General features: G+C 31.7%; 1 protein-coding gene across 1 annotated transcript; it reads left to right on the forward strand.

Annotated features, from left to right (window-relative positions):
- The first annotated feature begins 20,724 nt into the window (after positions 1–20,724).
- LOC139844099 (transcription factor EMB1444-like) lies at positions 20,725–24,055 on the forward strand. The gene is made up of 11 exons (XM_071834314.1): positions 20,725–20,822; positions 21,341–21,514; positions 21,620–21,704; positions 21,824–21,865; positions 22,014–22,073; positions 22,203–22,293; positions 22,350–22,837; positions 22,919–23,020; positions 23,161–23,277; positions 23,356–23,481; positions 23,975–24,055. The coding sequence occupies exons 1-11, from the start codon at positions 20,725–20,727 to the stop codon at positions 24,053–24,055; spliced, it is 1,464 nt and encodes a 487-aa protein (XP_071690415.1).
- Positions 24,056–24,435: the final 380 nt, after the last annotated feature.

The following is a 24,435-nucleotide window of genomic DNA, read 5'->3' on the forward strand; positions in this document are numbered from 1 at the left end:
ACCATCACATGCATACATATTTTATGATAACATCATACAACATACATAGCACCTAACATACATGAACATATATTACGCATAATATAACATGCCAAGAGCCACAACATCAGAAATAAAACATGATAATGATAATAGATGTCATAAAAATAACCATCCATACATAATGAAAAATATCCCATAACAAAATCTTAATAAAATCCTCGGCAAAACGCCGTACATAACCCAAAATGTATGTATAAAAAGGACATTAAGTCTGATGAAATAGATAATCAATATGAATAATCACATCACATTCGCTTAGAGCGGGTGTGATAAGCTGGTCCAGCATGAGTCTCAGCAGGATCCTCATACTTACGCAACTTCCCTTTCACAACATCCAACTCTTCCTTCAACACACGAATAGTGCTCTCGAGAGCCTCGAACTTAGCATTAACTTCTCGATCACGCTTGCGGTTCGCATCCTCAACCCTATGCTTGAAAGTGATAAAGTTACCCATGTCGGCACGGATCTCGTCCATAACTTCATTATGTGGCAAGGTGCGCAAACAATCACTAAGGGCGTTAATACGTGTCACCTCATTATAAGCCCGGTTCATATGAGTAATGGTAGAAAAATAGTAATGAACAGGATCATCGATCTCCGGTTGATTAGCACGACGTCTAGCAGGAGACGGTGGAGCAGGAGCAGCAACAGAGTTATCGCTCGAAGTCGACATCTGCAAACAGCAAAACCGCAAACCATATACCAAAAGATATGAAAGCTAATAATATAACTTATACGAAATGAAATGCATAATAATGCTATAGCAAAATGGTCGGGCTGTAGACTAGACTCTAATGCACCCTAATAACCACGGGTTGACCACATTAAGACTGCCTAGTTCCCTACAACCAGAGCTCTGATACCACATGTGACGACCCCGTCAAAACACTTAACGGATCCGTCAGTTGGTCCCACAGCTTGATCGGACTTAAATGAATTAAATAAACAAAGTTGCATTCTTTTATTTCAAAATGTTCCCCAAAAAGGAAACAAACCAAATTAAGTAGTTTGAAAACCAACCAACCATAATATGAAACCAAAAGTTGACACAAAACATTGCCAACAAACCCACAATTTAAATTATCCAAAATAGAATGCAAACTTAAGTTTCATAAATAGTTTCATAAAATCTGCCCAAATACATGCAGACTCATCTAACGACAGCGGAAGCATCAAATAACTCAAGTACCTGTGAAAACATGCAAGTAAACTGTCAACACAAAGGTTGAGTGAATTATAGGTTTAAATAAATAAGTAAACTTTAGACCACAAGATTTAAAAATGTTAGAAAACATTAAACATTATTCCATTATCAATGAGCCACCTGGTAACCACTTAACCCTTTATTTACCCTTGCCAAACACAATAAAAATATACACTTGGACAGTGTATCTACAACAAATTACGAAGTACTAAACATTCCGATTATAAATTGCTAGCGCGACTAGCTCGAAATGGGGTTGTCAAACCCGATAGATCTATCCGTAGGATTCGCGTTCACCGGTAGAAACCAATGATTACAGTTACCAGACTAGGGAATATTTTTGTCCAACTCACAATGAATAATTAAATTTAACTGTTACTTGTGTCTAAACGTAAATAAAAATCTGCATGTAATCACATCCCAAAAATATACTTTGAAAAGTATGTAAAAACGGGACTATAACTCACCTTAAATAGCAACTGAAGAAATCTCACAAACAAGCGGACAGCACGTAAAGTAATGTGATCAAGAAAGATCACAACGCCGACCTATAAATAAAGCAGGTCGAAATAAATAACTAACTTAGGCCAAGTCTTAGTATGATAGCTATTGTACATGTTGCAAGTAGGCATAGAACATTACTCAGCAAGCATCGGTTTGATTGGAACAGCATAAGGACACACACTTTCTATTTTTAGAAAGTTTCTATTTTTAGCAGGTTTCCATTTTTGGAAAGTTTTCTATTTTAGGAAAGTTTCTATTTTTGGAAAGTTTCTATTTTTGGAAAGTTTCCAAATTTAGAAAGTTCTATTTTTAGAAAGTTTTGAAGTTAGGAAAGTTTCCTTATTTAGAAAGTCAACAGAAGTCAACTGAAAGTCAAAGTCAACCGAAAGTCTACTCAAAAGTCAACCTTGGTCAAACCTAGTCAACATTAATTTTAAAAGTGTAAGTTATAATAATAACATAGGTTATAATGTTATTTAAAGTCAAAAGTGTATAATAATGTCTTAACATAAGTTTAATTAAATAAAATGAATTATTAAAGTTAATATAAGTTGAAATGTTATAATTAGTATAACATAAGTATTTAATTAATTAATTAAATATCAATCATAATATAAATATTATTAATTTATAATAATTTTTAAATCATATCATAAGTATTATTAATTAATAATGAATTATTAATCATATCATAAGTTTCTAATTAAAATTATTAAATCATAAGTATTTAATAATTAAGTCATAATTAAATAATAATTAAGTCTTATAATAATTAAATAATTATTTAATATTTATTATAAGTCTTTTAATAATTTCTCAAAAACAAATTTAATACTTATCATAAGTATTTTCCTTTAATAATAAAAGTATTACTAATCATAAGTTTAATTAAAATGTTAATTAAATTATAATTAATAATTAAATGATATAATAAATATTTATATCATATGTTTTAAATAATAATAATTACTTCTTTTATCTTAAGTAATTAATTAATAATGAATTCCATAAATTTTATCATAAGTTTAATCATTAACCATAAGTTTTAAGTTTAAAAGTTCGCCGGGTCGTATCTTGAGCCCCGGGCGTCAGTTTCGGGCAAGCCACATATGTAACTTCACCTACTCAAACCACCCGACACATTTATGAACTCAAGAACACTCCAAGAACAGTCCCTAGGTCGTGGATATCAGCCATGACATCAATTGGGAAAATCATTTTACTCAAAACAGTAATTCGGGCAAAACGGGTGAACCGTGGCTCGGATTTAGGTGACCCGAACATGAATATTCGTCTCACCATCAGTCCTAACCAAATGAGGCACCCTAAAGACACCAAGGATGGTCACAAAGTCGGACCCAACCTTGTTCATGCCAAGAACACCTTTCAATCTTTAACAAAAACCAAATTAAGCATATCTAGGGCTCCGGGAATCGAAACGACATGAATCCGGAGTCTAAAATTAATGTCTTGATGAGAGGAACTCATTTATGTACTTTATTTTAACATTCATAACAGTTACAAAGTCAGAAAACACGAATCAAACTGCTGTCCAAAATTTACAAACCGAAATCATACGCAAACGAGTAACTCTACGCATTCAAACAACATTACAACAACTTATACATATCATACTAATCATATAACATATAAAATCAGTAATATATATGAAAAATCAAAAAGCTAGGGTTAGGGTTTATACCCTAATCGAGAATCAAAGTATATGATCGCGTAGAGAACGAAGAGGAGAACACGTTTATGTAGATGATCTCTTGATCCAAGCTAGCTTTTTGATGAAGATGGTGGTTTATGGTGGTGATGGTGGCGGCACAAAGAGAGAGGGGAAGAGAGAAAAAAAGATAAAATTTAGGTTTTAGGTTTAGATAATGTTTTTACAAAATAATAAAATTAGAATAAATCTAATTATGGAAAAACAAGGAAAGGCTCCCCCCTCCCCATGGGGTTCGGCCGAAAATTGCATGGGGGTGGGCCCCATGGGTCCATCTCACTCAAATGCTAAATTACTTGTGGCCCGAAAACCCGAACGAAGCCCGAAACGCGAAAACGCACTTACGCGATTTAAAATCCGGAAAGATAACGAACGCGCGACGAAAAATAAATATAAATACACCTACTAATAATATGACCTTAAAATATCATATTTAAAATATTTAGGATTTAAAAATCCAGAAAACTCGACCGTTGGTTTAAAAACCGAAAAGATTCGCCGGATGGAAATCCGCGGAACGTAGAAACGTATAATTTAAAATATGAATACATATATCCACATAACACATAATAATTATTATATATATATTATTACAAAAAAAAAAATAATAATATAGGTCATGGAAATGACGTGGCACACTAACAGTTAACGGTCGTTAAATAGTTAACGAAAGAAAATAACGGAAAAAGTAGGGTCGTGACAGAATCCGAATGGTCTTTCCCTAGCAGACCCTAAAGAACTAGTCTTCTCCCCCCATTCTGAATTTTTATTTTTTTAGGTTTTACGAGATGAAGAATTCCTTTGATCTGAACCATGGTCTAATGCTACACGCTTTGATCACTAAACGTAATAATGACACACTCCCGAGTGACCTGGTATCAGTAATAAGAGCCAAATTGGACGGAGTAAGAAAAGAACTCAGAAACGATCATAATAAGTTACATTTTGGTAAAGGAAAATCAAAATCCGCAGCGAAAAGAAGAGCACGACACCTTGAAAGATGTCACAAATGCGGAAAATGGTCACACGAAGGAAAATGCTTGACGAATCAGACATATTTCAATACCGGGTTCGTTACTTTATGCAGAGAAGGACCGTTCATATGTTTCGAAGAAAAATCATTGAATGCTCGAGGTTATGCCTATGTAGCTATGGAAAACCAATTAGTCCGACTATCTTATGAGTGGGCTAAAGCAGGTCACTGAGAATTCTATCTCACAGGTAAGTATGTATAGTTTTTATTTTTATTTTATTGCTTTTAACCTTTTGATAATAAACGCTGAATCGTTCGCTATAAAGTATTAAATTGGTACTCAATAAAATTAGGTTTTGCGACCGAAATTATTGATATCATATAAAAATTTATTACATCACTGCGAAATTTACCGTTTATTCTTAAGGTATAAATATCTTTAATCAATCAACCCAAAATATTTCAGAAATTCGTCAGGAGTAAAACTAGGTAATATAGCCGAAATTACTTTACCGAAAAGAGGGGCGTATATTTTTGATAATATTTGATTGATTAAAGTGGGATAAAAGACCAAAAAGATTTTTAATTTTTATTTTTACTTTGTTTTTAAAATTAATATATTAATATTAAATTATTATTGTAAACTTTTTAAATTAATATATTTAAGTTTGTAAATATAAAAAAAATTAATATTTTTAATATAAGTTTGTATGTATAAAAACAAAAATATAATATAAATTTGGTGTGAATTTTTAAAATTTTAATAATATGAATTTTTAATTTTATGCAATTTAAATTTAAGTTTGGTGTGAATTTAAAAACAAAAATTTACTTTATTTCGCTAAGTTAAAAATATGATTTTTAAAATTCATCGTGAGTTGAAAACTAGGTCGTTGAACCGAAATTGCTCTACCCAAGGGAGGGACGAGAATTTTTATTATCATTATTTTTAATCTTATTGAATTAAAGTATGCCAAAAACATATTAAAAAAAAACTCAAAAATCTTTGCTTTTAAAACTGCGCTTAAAAAAATGACAAATTTTAAAATTTTGTCGAGGGACGGACTAGGACAACGATCCGAAACGCCCTCATCCAAAAAACAAAATTTTAATTTTTAATATATATGTTTTATTAGTAAAGGTTTCAAAAAAAAAAAAAATAAATACAGACCCCCATGCGATCGCATGGGGTTTGGCCTGTAACCTCATGCGATCGCATGAGGCAGAATATCTGGGCAGATCAAATAGACAGACGAGTCTGTCTTCACCACAACACACACACATATATACGAAAATAACCCAAAAATCACCTCTAAAATTCGCAATTTTTCGCCATAATTCGTCAAATTTCTCGCTCTAATCATGAAATTGTTCAGAAGCTTTTCAAAGAAGGTAAAAATTTCACCCCTAAACCTCTTTAAATTTGATTTTTAGTGTTCTTGAGCTATAATTTACCTAATTTGATTTTGTTAATTTCTAGTGTAATTAGAGTTAAATTGTTAGTATATTATGCATGTATAACCTAGATTGATGCTATTTAACATGATTTGAAGCCAAAAACTTCAAAAATTTTAGGAATCTAGGGTTTGTGTTCTTGAGCAATTTGGGGCTTTTTGATATAAACAGGTTATGGCCGATTTTTGTTATGAATTATTGTTAAATTAAGTAGTATAACATGTTTAGGTAGCTAAATGATCCAAACTTTGATCCTAAACATGATTTTTGAGAATTAAAGTGGACTTTTTAGGTATAAAATTCATGAACTTGATTAAATTGATGTAAATGCCATTTGAAACTTGTTTAATTGCTAGTAATGGTTGTTTTAACATGATATTTGAATTGAATGCTTATGAACTTTGTAAACATTTTCATATATGCTTATTTGAAAAAGCGTAGAATTGTAAAAATTGTGAAAATACGTATAAGTTTAATTTTGATTTAACATGTTATTGTAATTGTGCTATTTTGCTAACACTAATGCATATTTGGATGCACAAATTTTGTGTTTAATGTGTTTTGCAGAGATTTACAGATACTGATGGTGCAACATCATCATCCAGGCAACCTGCTCCAGAACCTGAACCAGAAATGCAATATGAACCTGAACCAGAGCAACAACAGGAACCACAACAACAACCTGATGAACACGTACCTTATTATGATCCGCTACAATTTGTTGATGCCTTTATAGTATTTCCGATGCATCCGCCAGTAGAATACCCAACGATTCCTGAACACACGTTGCATCCTAATCTGAGATTCGATAGAAGCTGGAGAGATTACCCAACATATCAAAGTAACAAATTCAAACTGATACCGAAAATTGTAGAAGTGCCAAGGGTAATCGATTGGGAGCCTTTGGAAAGGGTCCAACTTGCTAACTCAGTTAGACAGCATTTGATTCAAAGGTATGGCAGCTCTTCTTTTCACGATTGGGAACGTCTATTCACCATTCGTAGACCTGTATATAAGGAATGGTGTATTGAGCTTATGAGTACTATAGCATTAAATGCAGATGTAGATAGGTTAGATGATAGAAGTTTTCTTAGGTTTATACTTGGCCGTAGGATGTACAGGATGTCCATGCTGGACATGGCCAGGGCTTTGCAGATATATACTCCTAGTGAATTACTACTACTCGATTGTATGAATTTGATTTATCGTGGTGAAAGGGTAGATAGGAATTTTGACGCGAACGCCGTCTGGAGGCGTATGTCAGATTATAATGTTTTCACGTTGGGAGGAAAACACTCCTACTTACATATTAACAAAGCCGAGCTTCGTATAATTCATAGATTTTTGGCTAACTCGATTACACAGAGAGGTCACAATAAGGAGAAAATGACCTTACATGATTTATTTTACCTAAAGTGTATTCGAGACCCAAGAGGCTTTGTTAATATCCCTTACTGTGTGGGTTTTTATTTTTCTAAGATGGTGGAAGGAATAAAGGAAGGGGGAATAATAGGAGGAGGTATTTTTGTTACTCTCATTGGAGAGTATTTGGGTGTAGATAGGGAACAAGGGGGTCCACTTTTGGAATGTAGGGAACAGGTTGAGCCTTTAGGATTGAAGGTCTATCAGGGTACTAAGGTATTAAAGAGCAGATGCAACCAGGCAGTACCCTATGAAGGTCGTCATCCACAGGTAGAGAGAGGATCAGATGAGGAAATGGAGGAAGCGGATGACATTAGGGATATCATTAGGGAGGCTATGACTGACGTCTACCAGCGTGTAGATGAGGTAGATATGACAAACGGGGAGAGATTTAGTCGGATGGAGCAGTGGCAAGCCCGGAATGATTACGAGCATTCCAGGCAACGACAGCATGATAGATGGGACTATCATCAGCATCAGATTATGAGCCGGCTGTCACCTCATGATCACTACGTACCGACCCGACCCGCTTACTATCCTCCACACCAGCCCGAGATAAGACCACCATATACTCTCTACGACCCTAACCAGGCCTACCAGTACACCTATCACCAACCATGGAACCCGAACGATGACATGAACTGGAACCCCTATCCAGATTGATATAGTTCCAGTTGGTGATTTTTATGATTTTTATCTTTTTATTATTTTTATTTATTTATGTTTAAACATATGATATTGTGACACATTAATGTATTGTTTAACATTTTTATTATTTTGTACTAATATTTCATATTTGATTTGAAAGTGGGATTTTAAGTCTCATTTCAAATTACCATTCATGTTATTATTTGTATGTATGTATATTGTCAATTGTACACAACAGGGTAAAACAGCGCATTTTCAAAGACTGGCATTAAGTTCAGCAAAAGCTACTGATTTTGACGACAAAACGAAAAACAAATGTGATGTAACAACAAGACGGAATGAACAAATGATGTGCACCATTTATCATTCAACAAACAAACGACAATATGTTTGGAAACTTTGGTAAAATTTAATCATTTTTCTACGCTAATCACCCTCAATAATTTAAATTGTTACTGATTTCTTGCAAATGAGGGCATTGCAAGATCTTAAGTGTGGGAAGGGATTAAATTCTCTCGGATTTTTAAAATTTTAACTTATACACTTGGTTACCATTAAAAATACTAGTAATGCAGTAGTTGTATTAGAATCTAGTGCTCTCTGATAATAAAGAACAGCCCTAGTCTTATATACTGACTACCCAATTCTAGTAAAATTTTTCAAAATTTTCAATTAAATGAACTCAAAATCATGTTTATACATATTTATGAGCGATAAAACTAGGTGTTAACACCGAAATTATTGTTACCTCGGAAAGGACATAAATTGAGAAACAACCCAAAATGTTAGACTTCATTTAAAATGGAATAGAGGACAATAAAAAGGCAAAGAAAGGAAAATAAAAGCCAAGTGTGGGAAAAATTTACCAAGTTATTTTGAACATATATCACATATTTCTGTAACAAATAATTAAAGATACTTTTGCTTTAGACTAAACTAATCAGTTTTACCAAATTTACTGTAATATATTTGAAAGAAAGATGGATCTACACGATGAATCAATTCCATCATTAAAAGGAAGTAAAGTCTTCCGAAAAAGACACGCGCTTCTTGATTTAGATCAGGAAGTTGTCGTCCAGACCAGCTGTAGGTTGACGAAAAATCTAGAAAAGTCATCACGAAAATCAGCAGGAAATCCACGGACCTCAGCATCAAATAGGTTCGCCAAGTGGTCAGACTTATCCTAACCATGAGAGGATCTGTCTCGTAAAATAGGGAGGACGCCATGCAAATTAGCTTGATAAAACTAATGAATCAGACCCCCAGAAAGGATAATCTCCTTAAAGATTAAAAATTAGCTTTTAAGCCTGATATTACTCAATCCTTGAGATTGACTTTAAAGATTGAGAATTACAAACTCATGGAATTCAATGATATCTAAACTCAAGCTTGAACGAGAAAATATTTTGATCAAAATTACAAACCGATTTGTTTTCTGAAAATCCATTTTCAATGCGTTCATTACCATTGAACGTAAAATCCTAGGAATTCACCTGGAATTCATTAGGTCACCTGAACTAAATCGGGTGTCAACCGTAAGAACGGTGGTTGCATAGCATGGTCGAAGACAGGACCTTGTGCCAGACCGAAAAACTATATGGTGAGCTTTACTATTGCTCCTACAAAGGATAGTAATTGCATTCGACATGTTATAGACCATAATTAAAAGCATGTCAGGGGACATTGCCTTAACAGTTGCTTGTTCAACACTTTCCTTTACAACCGGATGGTAGTTTACCGAAAGGTAATATACGGAGCAAGTATACTGGACGTGTTGCTTTTCTAATACAAGGTTAGCAAGTTGGTGACACAAAACCATAAGTTTTGAGCTAAAATTTTCAAATCTGAAACCCACCAAACCCACAAAAACAATTTGCAAACATCGGTGAAGGGTTATTCCGGAAAACTTATCTAGGGTAAAAGCTAGATTTTATTTAAAAGATCAAATGTTTTCATAAAGATTCAATTTTCTTTAAGGATCTAAATTTTCATAGTCATGTGGGACTGTAAACCACATCGTTACTACCATTGTTTATACCGCTGTATAGAAATCACTGATGTACAAAGTGTGAAGAATAAAGAAGTGATTCTATTATGTTTTTATTTCAAGACTATATTGCTTGAGGAAAAGCAACGCTCAAGTGTGGGAATATTTGATAATGCTAAAAACGAACATATATTTCATAGCATTATCCCTCAAGAAAGACAAGCTTTTAGTTGTAATTGTTCTATTTACAAGTAATATTCGTTTAAATAATAAAAGGTGAAGACAAAAGACAGATTCGACGAATTGAAGACGCAAACGACCAAAAAGCTCAAAAGTACAAAGTACAATCAAAGTGGTTCAAATTATTGATTAGAAACGTCTCAAAATTACAAGAGTACAAGACGCAAAATGCAAAATACAAGATATTAAATTGTACGCAAGGACGTTCGAAAATCCGAAACCGGGACCAGAGTCAACTCTCAACGCTCGACGCAACGGACTAAAAATTACAAGTCAACTATGTACATAAATATAATATAATATTTAAATAATTCTTAAAATTATTTATATATTATATATATATTTATAAACCGTCGGCAGAATGCAAACAGAGACATGTGACCAGGAAAAGCAGGCCATGCGATCGCATGGCCTGGATGAGAGAAATCCATGCGATCGCATGGCAGTAGGTACTAGGCCCCATGCCTATAAATTTCGCAGTTTTGAGCAACATTACACCATCTTTTTCTTCTCCTCAATCTCAACGTATATATATATATATATATATATATATATATATATATATATATATATATATTAATTATAATTTTAATTTTAATTTTAATAATAATAAGGGTATGTTAGCGAATGTTGTAAGGGTGTAAGTCGAAATTCTGTCCGTGTAACGCTACGCTATTTTTAATCATTGTAAGTTATGTTCAACCTTTTTAAATTAATGTCTCGTAGCTAAGTTATTATTATGCTTATTTAATGCCGAAGTAATCATGATGTTGGGCTAAATATTAAAATTGGGTAATTGGGCTTTGTACCATAATTGGGGTTTGGACAAAAGAACGACACTTGTGGAAATTAGACTATGGGCTATTAATGGGCTTTATATTAACTAAATGATACCTCGTTGATTTAATATATAGACTTATAATTTGACATATTTATATATAACAACATACGCTTGACTGGGTACGGTGGGCGGGATATCAATAAATACCAATAATTGTTCATTTTACCGGACACGGAACTTGATTAATAGTTAATAGACTTGTTGAAACAGGGGTGGATTACATTCAAGGGTAATTGGTGTAATTGTTAACAAAGTAGTAAATTCTTGGACTACACGCAGTCGATAACCTGGTGTATTCATTAAACAAAGTATTAAGACCTCGTTACAATTCGAATCCCTAATTAGTTGGAATATTTGACTTCAAGAATAAGAATAATTTGACGAAGACTTTCGCACTTTATGATTATAACTGATGGACTATTATGGACAAATCCGTATGGACATATCGAATAATCCAGGACAAAGGACAATTAACCCATGGTAATAAAATTAAAATCAACACGTCAAACATCATGATTACGGAAGTTTAAATAAGCATAATTTATATATTTCATATTTAATTGCACTTTTAATTATCGCACTTTAATTTATTGTTATTTTAATTATCGTACTTTTTAATTATCGCAACTTTATATATTGTCATTTACTTTACGCACTTTTATTTATCGCAATTTCATTATTATCTTTTACTTTACGCTTTAAATTAAGTTATATATTTTTTTATATTTTACATTAGGTTTTAACTGCGACTAAAGTTTTAAAATTGATAAACCGGTCATTAAACGGTAAAAACCCCCCTTTATAATAATAATACTACTTATATATATTTCTGTATTTTTACAATTATAAGTTAAAAAAATATAGCGTTAAACTTGGCTAGAGTTCCCTGTGGATGAACCGGACTTACTAAAAACTACACTACTGTATGATTAGGTACACTACCTATAAGTGTTGTAGCAAGGTTTAGGTATATCCACTCTATAAATAAATAAATAAATCACTTGTGTAAAATGGTATCATATTTAATAGTATTTTGTAGTAAAAATATAACTATTTTATACACCACCTCGCACACATCAATTATCTTCGTTCTTCATGGCGATTATGTAATCTCTAATGTTTTAGAGATTATGTATTCTAGTTCTAACGGTAAATCAAATGAGATTAATATTATATTAACTCATTAAATCCATGATTACATCTGAAGAAAATATATATGTAAGTATATTTTCATAAAGATTGTAATTAAAAATTCTTTCGAACAAAATGTTAATGGTGAAAATATTTTAACGGGTACACTGTACATTCTTTCAAATAAGTTACATTAATAAGTTACACTGTACATTCTTTCAAATCTAATTCAACAGTCATTTACTATCCTATTTACAACCACCGATATACGTATCCGTTCACCGCAAAATAATCATTTTCATTCAATTTCATATTTGGATTTTGATTTATCAGAATCCAACAAGTGGCATAATGAAGAAAACATTGGACAAAATAAAATTTGTTAGAAACAAACGAATTAACTATGAGAAATTCTATTAAGAATCCATGCTAACAAAATCCTAGCTAACTATTTTTAGCTAACTGTTAATTCCTTATTATATTTATTTATCGCATTTTTAATTCTCGCAATTTTATTTATCGTCATTTAATTTCTGTTATTTAATTTACGCACCTTAAATATCGGGACACGTATACAATGTTTTGACATATCATATCGACGCATCTATATATATTATTTGGAATAACCATAGACACTCTATATGCGGTAATGATCGAGTTAACTATACAGGGTTGAGGTTGATTCTATAATAATATATATACTTTGAGTTGTGATCGAGTCTGAGACATGTATATAATGGGTCACGACACGTATTAATTAATTCGAATATTATATATCAAACTATATATAAATTGTTGAACTACAAATTGTGGACTGCTAACTGTGGACTGTCAACATTGGACAATTAAAATGAATTAAAATATTGATTATAACATATGAAACTAAATAATTCTTCAAGTTTGCCACTTGATTTCATCTTAAATCTCACTTGTATCTTGACGATTACAATCTGCGTTTAAACCTTTCATAATTCTTGAAAACATCACAATCGAGAGGATGAACCAACCGCACTTCATCTATGGGAGAAAAGATTGATGCATATAGTTATGCACCTGAAAACTCTCGGAAACTGAGTAAACGTTTAACACGTATCTGTGCTAGCTCCTTTGGCATTGTTATTACCGAAAATAACATTTCAATTCTTTTTCAAATTAGCCAATTTTGTCACAGCTCCAGCAAATCAGCTTCAATTTTTCATTCGAATAAACCTTATTATAAAGATTACCCCTTCATCATCGTTACTGGAGAACCGTTTATATTCCACCACATTAGCAGTAAACTTACCAGCAACTGTATTGATCTAGGATCTTCCGAAAAATCATTATAATTATCGAAACCCGATCATTTACTCATCAACATCTTGTAACAATAATTGCCATACCAACTACCAAGAATTAGTAATCAGTCTTTCGTATCTCGCAACGATTCTACGCCAACAATTATATATATACATATAACGTCTGTCTCCTAGACTTATATATTTTGAATGTGAAGTTTCTGAAAAACACCCCAAACTGCGAACTTGTTCTCCGAAATTGGAAAAATGCTGATGAAGCAGCAAAAAATGCAAACGACTTAACAGTCAAAAGTTTGATGATAAAGAATAGTGTGTTGGCAAAGCTCAGAAAAGTTGGAACTGGAAAATGAATTGAGCAAACTATGAAGAAGGCTGTGGACAAATCACAAGGACTAAACCTGCCTTCACAGAATTCAAATGATTCAGTGTCTGCTAAAATTATTATCGAATACCTTGCTCCTAACTCTAAGCCTTTACGGACAAATCTTCTTCATCATCTTTCGATATTAGAAATTCTAAGATATCATCATATCTTTCATTATAATATCTTCGATAATTCTGAAGATATTTTCATAACTATTCTTATCTGAAATCATTTATCTCTTCGCGATATCAGTGTTACATCAGAAAGGAAACTGTTCTAGTTTCTAAATTCTGAAAAATTTGAATTTAAAATATGAATGATATTGAAGTAGTGTTGGGAACTGATGCATGAGTTAGTATAATCTAATGACACTTGATCAATGTGATTATATTACAGTAAGTCATGCTGAGTTTCTATTAGAACGTGATGATTCACAGATCATAACGTCATCATGTGCCATGTTACACGACTCTTACATTTTATCTAACGTATAAACATATCAAGAACATATTTCTTGATAGTTCTATCTTTTCTCTTGAATTCTGGTAATTTAACTAATCAAGATCGTGATATTACAATTTCTTTCTTAGAACATTAGTCATGTTCATTCGAAACTCCATATCTACAAATTCTGGACCATTATTCGTTTGACTTAAAGTCGGGAAGAGAAAACAAAAGGATGGAACTCCAAAATATAAAGGGAATGAAGGGAGTGGATTTATAGTAAAATATCTGACAGAGCAATAAAAACAAATGACCCCATTTAATCAAAGAGGATCCTAATTCCATTAATTACCAAAGAATAATATCTTATATAGATCACGAAGATTTTCTTTAAAATCCCTGGAATTCCGGAAATCAACCGTGACTACGTCACCGGTTAAGACAAACCTGCATTTATTCATTTCATTCTTTGGTGATAGCTTCACTCGTAATCTTCTCATAAATTGAATTGTTTTATTCATATTACACACTGATGATAAAAACTCTAATTTTCAGCTCATATGCGTCATGAAAACATACTTATTGTCATCCATGACGATTTCAATCAAATTTCGGGACGAAATTTCTTTAACGGGTAGGTATTGTGACGACCCGGAAATCTCCGACCAAATTTAAACTTATTCTTATTTGATTTTCGACACGACAAGCAAAGTCTGTAATGTTGAATATTAAAATTTTGTATACTATTTTCATGTAGTCATTTACCTTTGGACTGTGCCCGACGATTCACGAACAATGGTGTGTAAATAAATATGCATATATATATATATATATATATATATATATATATATATATATATATATATGTGTGTGAAAGTATATATAATAATTTGAAATTATAAAATAAACATTAGAATTAAATATGTAAAATAGGATACAAAATAATTAAGTGTAAATTTAAAATGAATCTATATATATAAACATATATGATTTTTATGATTAATTATTATTATATGTATATTGTAATATATATATATATATATAATTTATAAATAATAAATATTCAATAAAGGTTGTCATATTATATATAAATTACATAATTAATAATATATAAAAGTTAAAATATAGTTGTTATATTAATATTATTACTTCCATTAAAATAAATATTAATATTAATATCAGTATTAATAATATTATTATATATAGTTATGAGATTAGATACATTCGAATTAATATATTGTTATCATTACTAATAATATCATAATTAGTAGTAAAAATTTTGATTTTAATTAAGATTATTATTATTATTATTATTATTACCATTATCATTAAAATCATTGTTAATATTATAAATATTATTATAAAAATACTACAATTTATTATTATCATTAATAATATCATTTTTAATATTGTTACTAAAATTACTATTATCATTTGTATTTTTAATATTTGTTATTACTAAAAATCGTTATTTGGATTATAGTTATCATTATAATACAAATTATTATTTTCATATTATTATCATTACTTTATAATAAATATTATCATTCGATATTCTTATTATTAATATAATTATTATTATTATTATTATTATTATTATTATTATTATTATTATTATTATTAATATATTTATCATATATATAAAATTAGAAAAGGATTCCAATCAGTTTTACGTTCCCATCAAGCTGTATATAAATTTTGTCCATGTCCCTTAACTGGTTACCAGCGTAATTGAATCATAAGATACAACCAAAATCAGTTGTAGGTCTCCATCTGCTTTATACATATATATATTTTTTTTATTTCTCCTCTGCATAATTGAACCATGCTTGTCGATAAAATTGTATATATAACAATCATTTGATTTATGTTATCAGAGAAGAATGATTCGATTTTTCTTAATCATTATCAATAACAGTTACTTTTAAACTGCAATCTGTATGAATTATACAGGAATTTTTTTTTTTAAACAGAAGCAGGTACTCTGTACCTTCAACTTTTTGGCCCAAATCAAAAATTGAATCAATTAACAAAATCTATAAATGTGAAGTTATTAGGAATCATCCACTTAAACTTCCTACAAAGTTTCATGATCCAATTTTCATTATTCACTTTGAATTCGTGAGTCAAAGTTTTAAAATAAAAAAGTCAACTTTTGTTCTTCAATCAAATTCGAACTTTCTGAGATGATTCAAGTTAAATTGACGATACCAATAGCTTCTAGGATTGATTTTCAAGGTGTCTCGTGTTTTAATCTTTTTCTAAAACGTTACCAAAAATGAAATCAATTTTTTTCTCTTCTCTTACAAAACGCTACAGCAGGTAAGCTTGTTTTCTTTAAAATTCTTCTTTTTCTTTCAATCCTTTTAATCACGCACAATTGTTTCTATGTTGGTCATTTAGTCCTGAATTCGATTTAGCAATTTTTAGTAAAAGTAAAAGAGTGTAGTCGACTTGATATATTGATGAAGAAGAAGAAGCTGCTATATAATTACGGGTTATATACTTAAGGTTTCTGTTTAAATCAGAAAAACATCATGGATTGAATGGTTAAGGGATGTGTGTTTGAACGAGTGGTCTCGGGTTTGAGTCCCGTCTAGAGCATTTCTTTTTAGAAAAACAATTTAGAAGGGTATACACTTTTATTCTCTTTTCCATTATCATTATAATTATTATTGTTTTTATTATTATTATTGTTATTGTAATTAGTATTTTTATTTTTATTATTATTATTATTATTATTATTATTATTATTATTATTATTATTATTATTATTATTATTATTACTAGTATAATTATTGTTATGGTTATTATTATTATTGTTATGTTATTATTAGTGTTAAAATTATTATTGTTACTACTATATGTATAAGTATTATAATCATTATCATTATTATTATTATTATAAGTATTAATAAAGATTAGATATATAAAAATAAAGATTAGATATATAAAAATATATATGTAAATTACATAACTTAACTATATTAATATTTCTATATATATATATATATATATATATATATATATATATATATATATAATGAAACCTATAAATTATTAATATAACAAATACATCTATAACTATAATAAATAGATTTATTCGATTACGAATATATGTTTTAATATATATACAAATGATATAGGTTCGTGAATCCGAGGCCAACCCTGCATGGTTCAGTATCGACGTATAAATATTTTTACTACAAAATATTGTATTGTGAGTTTCATTTGCTCCCTTTTTAAATGCTTTTGCAATATATATTTTTGGGACTGAGAATACATGCACTGCTTTTATAAATGCTTTACGAAATAGACACAAGTGATCGAAACTACATTCTATGGTTGGATTATCAAACCGAATATGCCCCTTTTTAGCTTGGTAGCCTAAGAATTGGTGTTTATTATAATTGCCACCAATTGACGCGAATCCTAAAGATAGATCTATGGGCACTAACAAGCCCCAGTCAGAGAATTTGAACTGCTTTAGTACTTCGATTTATCATGTCCGATGTGAGTCCCGGAATGATGGGGATATTCTATATGCATCCTGTTAAGGTCGGTTACCAGGTGTTCACCATATGAATGAATTTTAATTCGCGGGTTACGCGTGACAATATATGAAATCTTGTGGTCTATTAAAATGATGAAAATGAATTATTATGATAAACTAATGAACTCACCAACCTTTTGGTTGACACTTTAAAGCATTTTTATTCTCAGGTATGAAAGAAATCTTCCGCTGTGCATTTGCTCATATTAGAGATATTACTTGGAGTCATTCATGACATATTTCAAAAGACGTTGCATTCGAGTCGTCGAGTTCATCAAGATTATTATTAAGTCAATTATAGTTGGATATATTATGAAATGGTATGCATGCCGTCAATTTTCGTTGAGATGAAAGTTTATCTTTTAAAAACGAATGCAATATTTGTAAAATGTAACATATAGAGGTCAAATACCTCGCAAAGAAATCAATTGATATGAATCGTTTATAATCGATATGAACGGGTCCTTTCAAATCCCTAATTGGCCCCCTAATAAATAGAGGAGTCACCCTCCTCATTTTCCATCAGCTCACTCTCTCTCTTCTTTCCTCACATCTCAACCTCTCTTCTCTTCTCTCTAGGGTTTTTCCCTTCATAGGCGGCCCGACTACCCGATCTAACCGGATGACCTTCAACCATCAAACACCCTCTCGAGATCATCATCTCGATTCGGGTTATTAGGTAACTGGACCGGAGTGTTGATGTCGTTGATCCTCAAAACCCCTCTTTTGTTGATCTAGCTTATTTCTGCCCTGACCGCGGTTTTATGCTTGATCAATTGTAATTCTAAATCCAATTCTAATTCTCGTTTCTTTAGTGTTCCTTAGTACTCCCTCTGTTATAATTCAATAGTATTGCTTTCATTTTTGTAACATCATAAATTAATAGTTCACTTTCATAAATAGATAAAAATAATGAGGTAAATTTCTTTTATACCATTCCTTTATGCATGTAAAATAAAAAAATAGGTAAAAAGTAAAGGGTAAAACCGTAAAGTGAATAAAAATACAGTGTAATAATGACATCTATTAAACTGTGTGTCTTTTTATCTGTGAGCTATTAAATTGAGACAGGAAGTATCTTATAGAATATACACCAATATTAATTCATTTTTATGCTGATAATTTTATTGTCATCTAATAATGTTTTTAGTTAATTGCGATTTACTTGAAAGTAAGAGTTATGCAGCTATGTTCATTAACGGGTTTGGAGAGTATGAAGTGCATTAACATGTATATGCTAGAACGATTGACTTGTAAAGCCTTTATAATTTTTCTAGGTTCTTGTTAGAGTTTTGATATGATTTTTTTTCGTTCAAAAAAAGTGTATTAACAAAAGTTGCTTCTGAGAGTTTTGATATGAATTTTTTCCGTTAAAAAAAATGTATTAACAAAAGTTGCTTTCAAACGACTTTTCCCCCAAATTAATACATTTTCGGGTAACAGTTTCTCTCGCCAAAACGAAGGGTTATACACTTATACCCATTTTTGTTTTCAACCGCCAATTAATTAGTTTTGGAATTCTTTATCTGACAGATTTTCATTCATTCAAAAAACACACCGAAAACACAAACACTATGATATTGATTAGTGATTTCATTTGCCAAAATACTAATCGTTATTCTTGTCATATCTCAGTAAAAATTTCTTTTACCTTGACATCAATTGGGTCGAAATAGTTTATGAAGAAATTGTTAACACTATTTAATGATCAATTGAGATTAATGTTCATACCTAGTTAATAGTAACATTTTATGTTACTATTACTGTTAGGGAAAAATTACTCTTAGTAAAAGAAAGAAAGAAAAAAAAAACTGTTGAGGACAAAAGAAAACAAGAAGTTACCAATACAAAAATTATTAAACATTTTAGTATCTCTTGATGTTGTTTCATTACCTTATTTGAAGCGAATCAACAGACCAAAATTATTTAAGTCTGTAAAATTTTAGATTGACTAAAACATGTTACGCCGTATAAGAACTACTATTTTACAGTAACAAATGAATGGCTATTATGAACCATAATGAGAAGATAAGTAGATAACTATGGCATTGTGTTTTCTTGGTGTTTTTACTTTACTCAATAAAAAATCATTGGTGTCAATAGGTCTTTGAGAAAAAAATGAATCAAGTGACAAAAAAGTAGAAGAGATAAGAAACATATTCTCACTTGATGCATTATGGTGTTTGCCATATTAAAGGGACTATATCTATAAAAAGACCACTCATACATCCCAAAAATGATATGCACCAACTGGCAAATAGCAATGTGTTTTTCACTTATTGTGTCAACTAGCAATTTTTCTAAGTAGAGGGTGGTGGGGAGTAAAATATTATATAAAAAAAAAAAAAACGCCCTCTATTGAAAAAACAGTATGAAAACTCACAAAAACTGATACTTTTTCTTGTGTTTTTCTTTTAGTGAAGTTGAAGCAATATTGCATGAATAGATTTAACTTTTATGTTTATTTCAATGATGTCTTTTAAAATCAGTTGGATCTTGAACTTGTAAAAGATACCCATCAAATATTTCTTTGTGATTGATCACATTGAATTCATTCAAGTTTGAACTTTACAGGTCAAATTCTTGAAGTTTGTCAATGCTTGTTTAAAGATAAATCTTGTTGATTTGTTGCTGATTTAGTGAACCTGTTTAGAGGTTGGAGTTGGGGTTTAAAGTGGTTGGGGAGATGGGATTAGGGTGTCTTCTTACTCTCACGGTGGGCCCACCGATAAAACGTCGAGCTGGATTAAGGAAAGAACAGGCAGGAAGAGGTTCTTACAGGGCTAGTTAGAATTTGCATAGGGGTTAGATAGTTATATTAGTTTATGCTTTGGGGGGTGAGGGGTGTTCGTTCATAGTTCATTAACATAGTTGGGTCATAAACAAAGATGGGTGGTGGTGGATTACATCATCAACTCAAGAATCTGTGTGTTAACACTGACTGGAAGTATGCTGTTTTCTGGAAACTCGGGAATCAGTCTCAAATGTAAAGATAATTTTCAAGAATTAGTGTTGCAACTTTATTGAATTACTATTTGAATTGCTTATGATATTGCTTGAATTTAGTTTCATTGATGCATCATTTGTTTTAGACAATTTAAAGATCAATTGATTGATCACGCCCTACCGAAAAACAAAAAAATGCATAAGGTTTTTCATGTTCAGGGAGTACATAGGGCCTAGCCTAACCGGGTTATTCCGCGACCGTTTTCGAGTCTTTTCCGGACCACTCCAAAGTATTTTGCTAGTGAAGTTTATATATAAGCCCACTTTTAAGGATATAAGGATATCCAGCAAGGATATCAGGACCCCAAGCACTAGTTTATACGGAGTACTAGGTTATGTTAGTATGCAAATTTCAGCTACAAAATTTACATAGGTGAAATACCTTAAATATTGTGATCCAAAAGAGTCTGATGCATGTTCTACAAATTCTTTGCATAAGAGAAGGCAAATATGGTGTATTCTACCTTGAAAACTTATCAAAACAGGGAATATTTGCAGGGTCATGACTTGGGAAGATGGTTATTATCGTGACGATAAAGAGAAAAACAATCGCTTAGAAAGCAACTGGTTCGATAACATGAATGAACATGCGAAGGAGGATCAGTACACGCAAGATCATCTAGCATTAGCAGTTGCAAACATGTCTAATCGAGTATATTCTATTGGGGAAGGGTATGTTGATAAAATAACCATAAACTAGTTAAATGTTCATACTTTGCAATAATAGATTGTTAATCATACTCTAATATGAGTGTTTTCGTTCACTTTCATGAGCAGGATTGTTGGAAAGGTTGCAGCTACCGGTAAACATTTATGGATATCAGAAGATCAGCTTGATAATAGCTCGTGTTCTTTTAACGAGGTGAGATGACTCTGGTTTCGTATTATAAAGTCTACTACTGATCTAGAAAACAATGTTTATTATTTGGTAATCTGTTTATCTAAACAGAACTCATGAAATTTATCATTTGTCAATTTCAGAATTTTAATGAATGGAAAACACAGTTTGCAACCGGAATCAGGGTAAGTCACATATCTCCCCTAACTAATCATATATCAACTATCCAACTAAAAACAACTAAAAGGGTGAATCCTGTACACTGAGGCTTTACGAGGAAGACATAAACTAAATTATGATATAATCGAAGTTTGGTCTCTTTATGCTATGCAGAACCTCGTTGTTGTTGCTATTGTTCCTTACGGGGTTGTACAGCTCGGCTCATCATACACAGTAAGACAACTTAGAATCATTTTCTTCTACCTCATGCATCTGTCTATAAAAATGCATGAACTCGAGACGTTAAATATTTTACAACGTTCATCTATTATTTAATCTTTGCCTTAAATATGAAACACACAGATTGCTGAGGACTTAACGCTTGTAAACTTTATAAAAGAGGTCTTTTACGAGCTACAAAGGTCTTCGATGACATCAACAGATTGCTCTCCTTGTGTGGTATCTTTCACTTTGTCTCCCACATTGTACTGATAGGAATAATAATACTAGATCTAGAATCTTATCACACAATTGATTTACAGACAGATTTGTCGACAAGTTCGGGACCCGCGAGAGTTCCCAAAGATGTAAACAATAAAAAATTGGTTGCCGAAACCAAGATTAATGAGTCTTATGAGTTTCGTGGTGGGTGCGAGCTGTATGAATCATTAGGACCTGCATTTTACAAGCAGAAGAAAAGTTCTGAATGGAAGACGATGGTAGCCGAAACCCAAACAGTTACCGAGACGTTCGAAGAAACGAGCAGTAGCTGTCTCTTGACACAAAGATCGGGCTCTGAAAACATTCTGGAAGCAGTTGTGGCCAGCGCTTGTTGCAGTGATAGTGACGGAAAAAAGTCAACGTCATTTGGTCAACCAGTGAAGGTGGGGAAAAAACGAGCTAGGGCTGGTCAAAGTTGTAGACCTCGGCCCAGGGATAGACAACTGATTCAAGATCGTATTAAAGAGCTTCGACAACTTGTTCCCAATGGATCAAAGGTAACTATAGTTTTTTCCCATCTAATCAATTACGGATCTTTTTTACGAATCTGAGTTAAAATGGGTCATTTTGTACAACAGTGTAGTATCGATGCGCTTTTAGAACGAACTATCGAGCATATGCTATTCATGCAACGTATGATGAAGCATGCTGATAAGCTTGATAAATGCGCAGAGTTCAAGGTATGTCTCAGGTTCTTAGCTTATTGATCATCATTTGCTAGATAATTTTTGTTACAGACTAGGGATGTTAATTGGACCTAAAATAGTGTTAAAATAATTTGGTTCACTTTTAGAATGTTAATTCGGTTACTATTCTGCAGTTGCGACCCTTTAGTCGAGAGCAGGGTTCAAGCTGGATAATGGAAGTAGGGAGTGACCTAAACGTATGCCCAATAATTGTGGAAAATATTGGCATTGACGGGCAAATGTCAGTAGAGGTACAGTTTTGACTTGTAACGCAAGAGGACCTATTATATTTTCATAAGTTACCGACACTTAGTTTCAAATATGCATAGATGATGAGTAACGAATGTGTCCATATTCTAGAGATCACTGAATTTATCAGAAGCTTGGGTCTGACTATTTTAAGAAGCGCAACAGATGCCTACGGTGATAAAATCTGGATGCGTTTTGTTGTTGAGGTATATACCATAGTCCTATTCGTGTTGATATATGTCATAAATCAAGTATAGCATGCTTTCTTTGATCTTTAATAGACAATTGGTTGATTCGGGTGGGTCGAGTAACATATCAAAATGGGTTGGGTCAATCCAACCGGACTTTCACAGATTTTCTTGAGTCTTATAGATTCTCAAAGTGTCACATTTCATTAGAATGATAATATTATTACAATAATAATAATAATAATTTGTCTAATACAGTGATTCAAGAGATTTCATGCGTTCAAATACTTTATACATGAACTTCGCCATGTTCATTATTAGACATTAGTTCAATCTTTTGATTTAGCATATCCTATCCTTTAAGTTCATATAATATATCAAACTCGTTTGACCCACTAAAGGTGCACAAGGCAAATCAATTTTAACTACAGATAAATGGGTCAAAATTGTCACTTCTAGTAACAAGCATGCCCCTAATTTCAGTAATATGATGGTTATTTCTTGTGTACAGGGAGAGAATAACATAAAATTACATCGGATGAATGTACTATGGTCACTCCTTCAAAAAATGGAATTGAAGACGAAGACTTGAGCGTGATCATCTTAATAGACTGGTTAATCTTTTTAGGCCTAGTGGTTTATAGCTACATTTTTTACTTGGCTTCTAGAAAATTTCTTATAACATTTTGTAATATATTTTGTTGCGGGATTGTGAGTGAGAAATGAGTGGAACGCTTATTTTTACTCTTTGATTTGTTGTGATTTGGCTTGTGAACTTGTAAACTACTTATCGTGACTTGAGTGTTTTGGAAATAAACTGTTTTATAGTTTGTCATGGAATTTGGACAAAGTAGACAACGAGATCAGTTATAACTTATATGATATTTTATTCTAGTAAAGGATAGAATCATAAGCAAAGTTGCAGAGCTCGCAAACTCGAGGAGTACTTGGTCGGCACTTTTTGGGGAGTAT

The sequence above is a fragment of the Rutidosis leptorrhynchoides genome, chromosome 1 (assembly GCF_046630445.1).
Source record: "Rutidosis leptorrhynchoides isolate AG116_Rl617_1_P2 chromosome 1, CSIRO_AGI_Rlap_v1, whole genome shotgun sequence".
Classification (NCBI taxonomy): domain Eukaryota; kingdom Viridiplantae; phylum Streptophyta; class Magnoliopsida; order Asterales; family Asteraceae; genus Rutidosis; species Rutidosis leptorrhynchoides.